This window comes from Camelus dromedarius, chromosome 6 (assembly GCF_036321535.1).
Source record: "Camelus dromedarius isolate mCamDro1 chromosome 6, mCamDro1.pat, whole genome shotgun sequence".
In the NCBI taxonomy this organism is placed as follows: domain Eukaryota; kingdom Metazoa; phylum Chordata; class Mammalia; order Artiodactyla; family Camelidae; genus Camelus; species Camelus dromedarius.
This window is the reverse complement of record NC_087441.1, coordinates 11,525,352-11,537,784: the sequence shown is the minus strand read 5'-3', so window position 1 is coordinate 11,537,784 and position 12,433 is coordinate 11,525,352. Positions and strand designations below refer to the sequence as shown.

The 12,433-nt window shown below is 38.7% G+C and overlaps 1 protein-coding gene across 8 annotated transcripts in view; it reads right to left on the bottom strand.

Moving 5' to 3' along the window:
- IPCEF1 (interaction protein for cytohesin exchange factors 1) overlaps nt 1-12,433 on the bottom strand; it is a 153,632-nt gene that overhangs the window by 17,549 nt on the left and 123,650 nt on the right. For all 8 annotated transcript variants that reach the window (XR_010381212.1, XM_031456594.2, XM_031456596.2 and 5 more), the window contains one exon: nt 10,216-10,588. Coding sequence is in view for 7 of the 8 variants with exons in the window: in XM_031456594.2 (XP_031312454.1) it covers nt 10,216-10,588 (373 nt within the window). In the remaining variant the exon portion in view is untranslated. The remainder of the gene's footprint in view (nt 1-10,215; nt 10,589-12,433) is intronic.

The following is a 12,433-nucleotide window of genomic DNA, read 5'->3' as shown; positions in this document are numbered from 1 at the left end:
TCTAAATTATAATTTCATATTAGAAAACACTAAATTATCTCCCTTATAGATTATAAGAAAGCAAGAAAAAAAAAAAGATTGGCAGAAAAGACCACTGGTCTCTCTCCCACTGGAAACAGAAGCCAAGTTAATTATTTCCACCTCCTTTGTCCCCTGAAGCAAAATAAATGAATTTTGTCTGACAATCAAGTGTGTCCAATGCAACTGTTATCCTCCATCTCAAGTGTATATTTTAGTCTTCCTATGAAATAACAGGACTTTAATTTCCTCCACCACATAAGGCACGCTGTAGTCTATCTCATCAAGCCTCACAAGTTCTTTGCCAAGGAAGATGAAAACTATTTTTATTTTATAGATGAGAAAAAATGTGGAGGTTCTTGAAAAACAGTAAGTGATCTTTTCAAAGTATAAATCAGTGATGAAATTAGGAATAAAAATTCAATTCCACACTGTGGAGGTCCATGCCCTTCTGGCCAGACTTCCCAAACTTTAATAAGCAAACAATCACCCAGGGATCTTGTTAAAATACAGTTTCTGATTCAGTCAGTCTGCCATGGCAGGCACTGAGATTCTAGACCTTTAACAAGCTCCTAAGTGATGTCAGATCTGCTGGTCCATGAACGCCCTTGGAGTAACAAGACTAGACTGCTTGCCAGCAATTGGTCATCAGCCTCAGCTCATTGGAAGAGAAAAGGACTGGAATTATAACTAGGAAATCCGGACTTGTCCAGAAAGCAACATCTATTTTCTCTGCACCATGTCTTAATTTTAAAAAGAAATCTGGCTTGCTTAAAGGAGTATTCAGGAATTCCTGCTGTAAAGCATCAGTATCGTATATGTTGAGTTGGTAGGAATTTGAGATCAATGTTAGTGACTCTTTACTTCTGTTAGACTCACTCAGAATGTCCGAAGGGGTCAGACTAGCAAACGTTCTCCAAACTCAGGTCAATAATCTAATGATTTAGACTCAAGAAAGGGATGGTATTTTTTTAACAAGCTCTTTCTTATTGACATTAGCAAAAGACAAAACAATATCTTTAACTAATGGTTAGTAGTTCACTCCTTTCCAAGATTATGCCAAATGCATGTGCTTCCCTCTTTACCCTCCCACGTACCCAGCCTATTGTCTGCTTCTGACGGGACAGACATGCTCCAGCAGACCCCGAATTTGGCTGTCGAGCACACTATATGCGGATTATCTCTTTAAACGCTGTATTGTCAACTTTGTCTCCCCCACTATTTTATTTTTGGCATTTCTTTCTGCTTTCTAGAATGTGGTTTTATTTTCTATTTAGAACATAAATGCTGGCTTCAGGAGACAAAAGGAATTCATACGCCGTATTTCATATCAGAATTTGAAAGGAAAACCTTTTGAGATTGGAGACGTCTAAACGATGTCCCAAGGAAGATAAGGTTAGTTCCCAACATGAAATATTTGAAAAGGTTTAGGTAGAAAATAGTCTTCCCTGTCTCATGTGCAGTGTTCTAGAAAGGAAAGGAAAGGAAAGGAAAGGAAAGACTATGGAAGGCACCTGTTACAAAGAGAGGAAACAACTACATAACCATTTGGACGTTAAGACCTCAAGGCTTTACAAATGTCATTGACTACAGCATCTGATGCCGAGAGATCAAAAGCATTTTACAGGCTTCCTCTAATTAATGATTCTGACAACTTTACAACAGAAGACTTAGAATCATAATGACAGACAAATTTAAAGTATAAAATGAAGATGAATCCAGGTAACTCATTTTAATCGTAATACTACAAACCAAGACTTTAGCACACATTCTGAGGTAGGGATTGCTTGTTTCTGCTTCTGCTGCTGCTGCTCCTGGTGGAGATGGTTATCACGTATTGAGTTTTTAACTATGTGACAGGCACTACATTAACTGCTATACCAACATTATCTCATTACCTTGGTAACAACCACACGAGGGAAGTATTATTAACCCTGATATAAAGGAGAGAATGCCAAGATGGAGAAAGACTAAAAACATTCATCAAAGTCACAGAGAGACAAACCTCGGTTCTGACCCAAAGCTCGTCCTCTTAAACACTAGGCTTTATACTATAAACATATTAAATACACTGTCTTTTGAATAATGTGCAATGAAGAAGATTTCAATTCAGGTAATGCACAGTCACCAAGATGGTAGCTGGCCGGACTGGACAAACCAAGGCTCAGATCCCTGCCCCCACTATTCTGTCTTCCAGGGAAAAATCCCCACTCAGAGCCTCTTCTTCTGAGACACCCAGGTTTTATGCTTCAAATTCTGTTCTCACAGGGCCACAGGGCATTAGATCCTAGGACAGAAGATTCAAAAGCTGGCCAGCAACCTAAGATACAGGCTAGATAATCAGATTCTCTGCTTGGGCATTTGAACTGGGCCCTGGGGGATGATTAACTAGTTCAGATCTGGAGTAGAAGGTAAGAGTCACGTTCACAGTAGGCCAGGTCCTGTTTACAACAAAGGGGTCAGTACACAGACATGGAGAATGCAAAGTCAGGGTTAAATAAAAAAAAAAAAAAAAAAAAAAAGATGGCAAGTAAAAGAAATTCTCTAAGAGAAAAATCAAACAGATTGAGAGAAAGTCAGAGAGAGCACCCAAATATAAAGGAAGTATTTTTACTTGTGTTCTTACAAACCTGACAGTAATTTCACTTCGGTTTCCCTCATTTTCCTATATTTGCTTTATCTTCTCTGCCAGAAACAGGTGCTTATTTTCTTTGGGGTATTTGATGTTTCTATTAAGAAAAGCAACTCAATACTCTTCTACCATATGATTGCTTTTATTGATAAGAATAAATCTAGTCTACTGGGTAATCTTTAATATTGCTCCCTTGTTTTACTATTATTGCCTTTGTGGCAATGATTTTCAGAAATAATCTTAGGTTGAGTTCATTATATAAAATTCGAATGATCACTTTCTATCCTTAAAACAAAGATTCTATTCATTTAAAAATGTATTCTTCCAACCGTGTGAGCACCTGGATTTGGCGAAATATTTAATGCAGACAGCTATAGCTGGTCACATCTGAAGAAAACAAAAGACACTGGCATGCATGGAAGAGAAGTATTTGGTCAGGTTTTCTTTTTCCTTTTTAAAATATATTTATGAGATGGAGTCTGCACGGGATATAAATAGGAGAAGAAGCTGTAAAATTGCCTAAAACCAAGGAGATAAACACAACGCACAGTAGAGAAATATGTCAACCTCGGCTCCAGAACCTGCTGGAACCATCAACCATGTGGATCCATGATGGGGACAAGTGAGCCGAAAAATGTAAAACTGAAGATTCAGAAGGAGGGGAAGGATGTGAGGGACACTTCATGACAAGAGCAGTGAGGCAAGAAGAAGAAAGAAGTTACTCAGCCTTAATTTCACTAAGCAGAAAATGTGGTTCTGGAGCAGATAAATGCCCTTACCTTTTCAAGATGGAGCTGTCTTGTCCTTAGGTCTATGATTATAGTCTAGTGTGATCCACAATTACTTGCAAGACATCTTTATTTTTCCCTTATAGGAAATCCTCAGTGTACACGTTTAGAGTTACATATTTCAATATGGCCATTAAATCCCTACGAGCAAAATTCTCCCCAGGAAATGATAACGATCCAATAGAGTTGTGATTATATTTAATGCTACAAGGTACTGAACGTGCTGGAAAACTTATCACTCATCCTTGGATCCTCTCTTCCCCTCACACATATGATCCTTTCATTATTTTTCAATTCGCCCATCACATATTCTTTGCCCACTGTGTGCTCGGGCAGTGTAGTTGAGAGACTAGCGATAGACTGAAACAGGTAAGAATCCTTTATGAATCTTACATTCTGACACTTTGTTTATAATACATCCCAAATATGTTTTTTTCCTGCCTCCCCTCCACATTGCTACCAATTTGGTCCAGGCCATCACCACTTCATTGGTGGCCTATTTCAACAGCTACATTCCTAATAATCATTTTCCATATCGTGTAATCTTTTTAAAAATTTAAAGTTTCAAATCTCTTTAAATTTAAACACTCCCAGCTTCAGTTCCTATAAAAACATCGCATTTTACTTTCGACAAAACCCAAACACCAGAAAGGACCCACCAGTTGCCACACAAGCCAGCTGCGATTGAATTCTCTAATCTCTTCCTATGCTTCTCTGACCCCTCTGCTCCAGCCACACTGGATTTATTTCTGGTTCTTGAACTGAAAAATCTGTGCCAATGCTAGAGCATTGGTACTCTATTTTCTCTCTATCGGGGGCATTTTGCCAGCTGTTGTTCACAGGTATAGGTTTTCTGGTGCTATTCAGATCTCAAATCAAATGTCAACTCCTCATGGAAGTAGCTCCCCAATCAGTCATCTAAATAAAGGTCCTTCCCACCCCCACTGTTACATACCCCTACCTGATGTCCTTCTGGAATTTACTCATTACCACAAATTATCCTGTTCTTCTGTTTACCTGCTAATTGTCTCCATACCCTGCCAAAACAGACATACACACCAAATTGTAAGTTCTATGCAAGAGGATTATTATTGCCTTTGTTATAGTCAAAAAGGGTCTCCAGATGTCCACAATTGAGCAAAGGACATAGTAGCTTCTCAAAACATATTTATTAAGTATTCATTATGTGGTCAAAAGGTCCATTCTTAATCTTATTCTCACCCTCTATCCATTCATCAAAGAAACACAGTGAGCTAATTTTGGAATTGGATTCTTTAAAAACTCAATAAGTAAAGTACACTTATTAAATTTCAACTGTCTATATAAGTCATAGGTAAAACACAGAGTTTCCTTTTGGCTAGAGAAAAAAGGGAGATGACACAAATTGCTAATATCAGAAATGAAAAAGACGGATATCACTACAGATCCCAAGGGACATTAAAAGGGTAATAAAAGAATATTATGAGCAACTCTATGCCCACAAATTTGATAACTTAGGTGAAATGGACCAACCCCTTAAAATAAACAATCTGGCAAAACTCACACAAAAGAAGCAAGTACTTTGAATAGGGCTTTATCTATTAAAGAAGCTGAATCAATAATTAATAACCTTCCAAAGCAGAAAGCACTAGTCGCATATGGGTTCACTGGTGAATTCCACCAAACATTTAAAGAAGAAAGTGTATCAGTTCTCTGTAATCTCTTTCAGAAGATAGAAGTAGAAGGAATACTTCCTGACTCATTCGGAGTCCAGCATGACCATAAACATCAAAACCAGACAAAGGTGAGAAAAGAAAACTGAAAACCAATATACCAATATATCTCATGACCATAGATGCAAAAATCCTCAACAAAACATCAGCAAATTGGAGTATAAAAATAATTTGACACCACAACCAAGTGGGAATTAGCTTAGGTATGCAAGGTTGGCTCAAACTTTGAAAATAAATTAATGTAGTTAACCACATTAGTAGACTTAAAAGGAAGAAGAAAACAACATATGATAACATAAACAGACCCAGAAAAAGCATTTTAAAAAATCTAATACCCATCTGTGATTTTTTAAAAATCTCAGTAAACTAGGAATAAAAGGAAATTTCCTCAACTTGATACATAATATCTATGAAAACCTACAGCTAGTTTCATACTCAATAGTGAGAAATTAGAAGCTTTTCCATTAAGATCAGTAATAAGGCAAGGATGTCCCTTCTCACCACTCCTTTTCAATATTACACTGAAAGTCCTAGCCAACACAAATAAGACAAGAAAAGGAAATAAAACTGTCTTTGTTCATAGATGACATGATATTGGCATACTGGAAAAGGCAAAACTATGGAGGCAGTGAAAAGATCAGTGATTGCTAGGGGTTGGGGAAGGGAGGGATGAATAGGTGGGGTACAGAGAATTTGTAGGGCAGTGAAAATACTCTGATACTATATAATGGATACATGTCATTGAAAGACATTTTCCACTGATGTCCTTTTCCCAGTCAGAATCCAGTCTGGGATATTACACTGAAGAAAGTTATCATCTCTCCTAGTCTCCTACAATCTAGGGCACTTTCTCAGCCTTCTTTGTCTTTCATGACCTCGATGCTTTCAAAGAGTATTGTCAGTTATTTTGTAGAATGTCCCTTAATTTGGGCTTATCTGATGTTTCCTCATGATTAAATTCAGATTATGATTTTTAGCAAGAACACTGCAGAAGTGATGTTTGACTTCTCGGTGCAACACATCAGAAGGCCCACAATAACAATATCTCTCATTATAGGTGCTGTCAAGTTTGGACGCTGCTTAAGGAAGTATCCGCTAATGTAATTTTTCTAAAGTATACCTCCAATTATATGATCACCCTGATTAAAAATTGTCCTCCATTATCAATTGAAATAAACGAATGACGAGCCCAGTATTCAACATCATCCAAATTTATTCTTCATTCCTCTTGTCCATGGCTCTCCTCTCTATGTACAGGTCTTCCCATTTAGATGTTTAGCTCATCTTAGATCACTTAGATGCAATCTTCCATATTTTGAGTTCCTGCTCTCTTTTAAATCCCTTGAGTACTTTGTATCTCTCTGTGGCACTTATTTAACTCTGCTTTGCTGTGTTAAATGAGTCTTATTCCTCCCACTCGCCTCATTACATGTCAAAATTTTTTAAATCAGAAATTATACCTTGCTCATTTTTGATTCCTTGTTAGCATAAAGTACATGAGTACATGTTAGGTACTCAAAAGTAATAAAAAAATAAGGCTTAATTGAATGGAGTTCATTAATCAACTTTTTTTATTATTATCTTGCTTCCTAAAGAAACATATCCCATAATTCCTACAGCAACATCTGAGGTAGTTGGCTAAATTAACAGCATCTGTACTGTTTGCACTAAAATGGTGCAAAATTTTTCGTAATTGCTAAATCCTAAAATCTACCTCATTGATGTCACACATGCTCTAGTATGCTTATCTCTTCATTAAAAGTTATTCAACATCATTCCCAGATCAATTCTGGCTGTACTTGTTCTAAATGATTTATTTGCATAAATTGGTTGTTAGTCTTATTAGTGGTTATTTGGCTTGTTAGCATCCAGGGTATGGTCACTCCATTCGTGGAATAAGTATAAGTAAAACTGTCTCCACATTGTCAGCACAATGTAAGCAGAGACAAACAGTGTGAGTCACCATCATACAGGAATGCGTCATGGGCCAAATAACCTTACACAAAAGAAACAGTATACGGTAAAACTGGATTGAGATGAAAATTCCATTAACCCCATCACCTCTTTTCCCACTATGCTTTGTAGAAAGACTCTGGATCTCTGGAACTCCCAATGCAGAAAGGCAATAGGATGGAATTAATACCCTGCATTGTTTAAATAGCCTACACTGCAAGGGAGAAATGTCTAAAGGGGTATTTAAATTCAGTATAAAATTCTAGCAACCACAATTTTAATTGTATACCAACTGCAAAATATTTCTCTCATTGTCTAAATAAAAGAAGGCTATAATACACACTGTCTGCTTGCTTCAAGACTCAGTTATTAAGCTTTAGGACTCTTTTCTAGGATAAAGCCTTTTTCTCTAGCAAATGGATCTTGAGACTGAGACTTTAATCTAAAATCCTAACTCCTGTCATGGACCACGTCGAAACTGCAATCCCTGTCATAGAAACATCCCGAACGATATTTCAGACACAGGAATTTCAGTGTTTTTCCTTTTTTTTTTTCAATTGGCAACTAAAAAATAGTAATTTTAGTAGTCACAAAAGTGAAAAGCTACCTTCTTCTCCAACACACAAACACACATGCAAAAAAAGAAAAAAAAAGCACAATTTGCAACTGATCACTCAGCAGCATGTCATCGCAAATGCAAGCAAAGACTGGGTTGCTGTTTCCATAGCAATGACTTTATGTGGTTTAACTCTGCTGGGAATTTAACCAAATCCCCAGCAGCAGGAGAAAAATCATCAGCAAAAATTTTCTAACATATGGCAGGCAAGTTCAAACCAGTGAGGGAAAAATAGTTTTATTTTCTCTTCCTTTCTACCCCAAGGAATACCTTCCTGTCAAGCTGTTTGAAGTAGCATACAGATTTTGTTGGTCACTCGACATCTAACTCAAATTTTTAAATACCTGGTTTCTTCCTCCTTAGATTAAAAGAGCTGTTGGCACTCAGTCAGGCTCTGCAGCACATGCATTCCCAGAATGACATTTAAACACAAACAAGAATGGCATGCATCTTCCCATGACTATCAGGTTATTCGTCCTAAAGGAAAACTCAATCTGCAGAGTTATCTCTTGAGAAAGAATGCAAATGGAATTTCATTCCCTATTTTGCTTTTGAAGCCATCCTCACCCTGGGGTTTGTGTGGTGTGTGTGTGTGTGTGTGTGTGTGTGTGTGTGTGCTTGCATGAAACTTTTTAGTTCTACCAATGGCCCAACAATTGAAGTAAGAGTTTTTAGCAAGAAAAGAATAGATATGATCCTTTTTATTCTTTTCTTTAGTTCTACCAGTCTTATATCTGGAAGGATCTTCTAAGTATCAAGTTAGAGGCCATTTAGTTCAAGAGACTTAAATGCCCTCTTCAGTATATCTTCATAAGAGCGGAAGTTGTGGTCAAGATGCAATATGCACTGAATACCCAATGAAAACAGTTGCCTCAGAACAAGTAAGCACCGCCAACAAGGAACACATTACTTTCCAAGGAGCCTATTCAATGTTGAACAGTTCTCAACATTAAAAAGAAGCTTCTTATGCTGAACCTAAAATGACCTCCTTTTCACTTGCACAATTGGCCTCAAAATTTGCATCAATTTTGTACTTCCAAGGAGGTACAAATTAAGCCCAACACTCTCCAAGTGACAGCATCTCCCAAAGCTGAGGCCATCTTGAGTTTACTGCTCTCTATTCCACACAGTCCAATAGGGGACCCACCCCCCCATTCCTCAATGACACTGTCTCCACTCTCCTCCCTACCCCACCTCAGTCACCTCTACAAGTAGGTTATTTTGGCAATGACTTCATTTCCTCCATTTTTTCTAATGTAAAGCAGATCACTGGGTATCAAACAGAAATTGCCATCAGAGGCCAGGCAGGTAAATTAACTGTGTGAAGCATCTTCAGGAAAGGCCGCAGGGAGTGGTGGTAACTGTGGTGACTTGGGGAATTAGTTCCCAGCCTGAGTGTTCAAATAAATGCTGTGAACACACACATGCACACACACACACACACACACACACATAGCCCTGGGTCTGCAGTTGTAATCCTTGGCCTAAATTACTCTGATACCAAATACTAAATTAATAGGGTACATCTGAAAAATTTGAGAACTTAAAGAATCTTTAGGCTAGGGACAAGGGGAGAGAAGTCGCCTATGTCAGCAGGCTACCTGGCGAGGTATCATGGGAATTTAGCCAGTCAACTTTCGCTCAGTAGTACACTGAAAAAGTACAAACAGAAGTCACCATTCTTCCATTTTTCGGTATCCTATATCAGGTAAGCTTGTTTTATGGCAGAATGAATAAGGCACAGACCATCAGAAAAGACTCCTCATGGCTGAAAACTAACAATTAAAAGAAGTTAGTCTGAATAAAGGAGAAGGACCAATTATCATGGAGTATTTAAGAAAGTTCACACATTGCATTTCTACACTCCAATGACTCTTCCCTTTGCTAAGACTTAAAATGTTGTTTTTTTTTTTCAAATGCATGAACTGTGCTCTCCTCTGGTTTTAAAGTTTCATTGCTGCCCTCCAAATTGCATGCAGACTGTCTTGCTGTTAACCACAGGGGCCGCTCAGGAGCTGACAACCTGGGGCCCAGACCTCGTCTGTGGTTGTGGCCCAGGGAAGGTGGCTGCTCTGCCTTCGGAACCATGGAGGTGATGTCATCTATGCAATGTTGATCTAATCACCACAAGCTCCAGAGTAAAGGGCATGGGCCCCCTCCAAACAAACAAACAAAAAAACAAAACAAAACAAAACAAACAAAAACCCTCAAGCTTCCCCTCAGATTGGTGGGGAAGTATCATTATTTTATGAACACGTGTCTCATATTTGCAAGCATTTGGTTGGTGACACTTACCACCAGGTAATGAATGGCCTTGATGCTAGAGTTTTCTGCATGCAAATTCCTCTACAGAAGTGGCCCCTGGACGTGGCCCCACTTGGCTGTTTAATTATTGCATCACTCGTGACTTTAAACATTCTTTTTACAATTAACATGAGCGGTCCACACCCAGACACATTCATTCTCTAAAGAAGAGTAAACGATTTCTTGGTTTACCTCTGTCCGTCATCTTTGATCCCGGCGGCTTGTCTGGGACAGTGAGAGGGTCTAGGTTGCTACTCAATGAAGAAGTGTCATCACTGGATATAGAGTTCAAAAATCCACTTTCTGATGTGGCCAGGCTGTCTTCCAGGGCCCTGCGGCTGTTTGCCTCTGAAGGCGCAGGGGAGTGGACCTGCACAGCACACGTCACAGACTGTCCCTCACCACCAGCAGCGGACGAACTGTTAACCATGTCGATCCAGGACTGTCTTCCTCTAGACAAGGAGGAAGACAAACTTCTGGGTGCCTTTCTTGTGTTCTCCATGGAAGAGAAAGAACGGGCTGCTTCACTCGATTTGGGCGAAGATGAAGATGCCCGCTGTGCAGCCTATTTTTCACCAATAAAAACAAAAAGAGAAGACAGATCATGATTAAGTCAGCAGCCTCTACTTTGCATTTTCAATGAAAGTATCCCAGTGTTTTAATTCAAAAGGTGGCAAATAATAAAAGAGTCAAAAGAGAAATATATGATATTTCTATCTGTATGACAGGCTTTAGGATGCCATTTTCCAAAGCCAATTTGTATAACTTTAAATTTATTGTTAAAGGATTTTTTAAAAAATCTTCATATCATGATTTACCTTACTCCTCACTGCTCTCTAGATACTTGAAAGACCTCTCTGGGGAATTCTTTGGATCAATGAAGGACACTCTGAGCAAGAAGTAGATTGCAATCTATCACTAAATTCTCACTGATTGAGCAAAACTCTTCAGAAAGGTGATCAGGAGAAAGAAAGCAAAATTTGGAGCCAGATGAGAGGCAAAATAATAGTAACTGAGTGGAGACCAGTGATGTGGGCCAAGCGCATATATTTAAACCCTCAAATATCCTTCATGCATTCCTTAGCATGTGACTAACATAGCTCATAACTACACAGTTAAGTGAAATAATCCTAATTCATTCACTCTTCAATAATTTTTAAATATCAATAAACTTTCACTGAAGAAGACAGGAATACATTTGTAGGCCTCCAACTCATTAGAGAGAAACCCTAACCTGCACCACAGACTGTGAGAGGTGGGTCGAGGATGCAAGAGCTCCTGAAAGCATTTCCTGACATGCGATCCAAGGGGAAACGACGGTCCTTGGCAAAATTTTCACCAGTCTACGGAGAAAACATCAATGCAGCATCATCAACCACCCTTTCTTGGGAAGGACTTCATTTATTCTGAGATTTTATCCTTGTTACATATTGCTGTTAATATATAGGCCTTCTTTTAGAAAATGGTATTGGTAGAAATTAGCTTTTGTCTTCAGGGAGTTTTTTTTTTTAATGCCCAGCAGAGCAAAATAAAGACGTGGCAACTCTACATTGTTCCTCCGTTTTTAATTTTCTTGGTCAATAAAATCCAAAAATCTAGACACCAATGCTCTATGGATCCCCCTATATCTCCAATGGCAGGAAAGACAGAGAAAGCATTTTCTGGTCTCATTTTGTCATCCTATGGGACACCCTTGTCAATTTCAAGCATTCAGGACTCCAAGGAAGTGGTAGGGAGGAAACTGTGAGATGGAAGAAGCCAAAGAACAAACTAGGATCCTCTCCCAAAGACCTCAGAATCATTGCATCTAACTTAGGGTGGGTGGCTTTGTTCCAAATTAATTGCTCCCCAAAATGCTGCATATTCTAAGCTCTTGATTTCTGTTGGGAAAAGCCAACATTTACCCAATACGTGCCCAACTGGCTGTATACTAGACATGGATTGTCAAATAAGCAATAAATCCACTTTTTAGTAGCATGACACTAAAACATCTAGTTAAGATACTAACTCATCACACACATTCTTCTTAATAATAATATATTTGGCACAGACACGAAAACTTTCCTTTTGGAAATGTGTCTAGAAGCTTTCAAACCAGTTGCCTTCAATCACCCAGACCACTGAACTAGGAGATCCAAGAGCTGTAATTCACTAAACACAGCCTAGTTATCCAGAGGCGGTAACGCCCCCCACCCGGCACAATGTCCAAAAGGATGCTAACACTTGTTTACTCATGAGCAGGATCTACAAAATAAATGTTAGCAAAAACACCCATTTAGGCCCAGTCCTGACCTGTTCCCCTATTGTGAGCTGCTTTAGTAAAACTTGGCTTCAGTGGGATCAGCTTCCTTTTCTGAAAAGAGACCAAGCACACGCTTTTCCTGTTGTTCTTGCTGATACTCCTGTAATT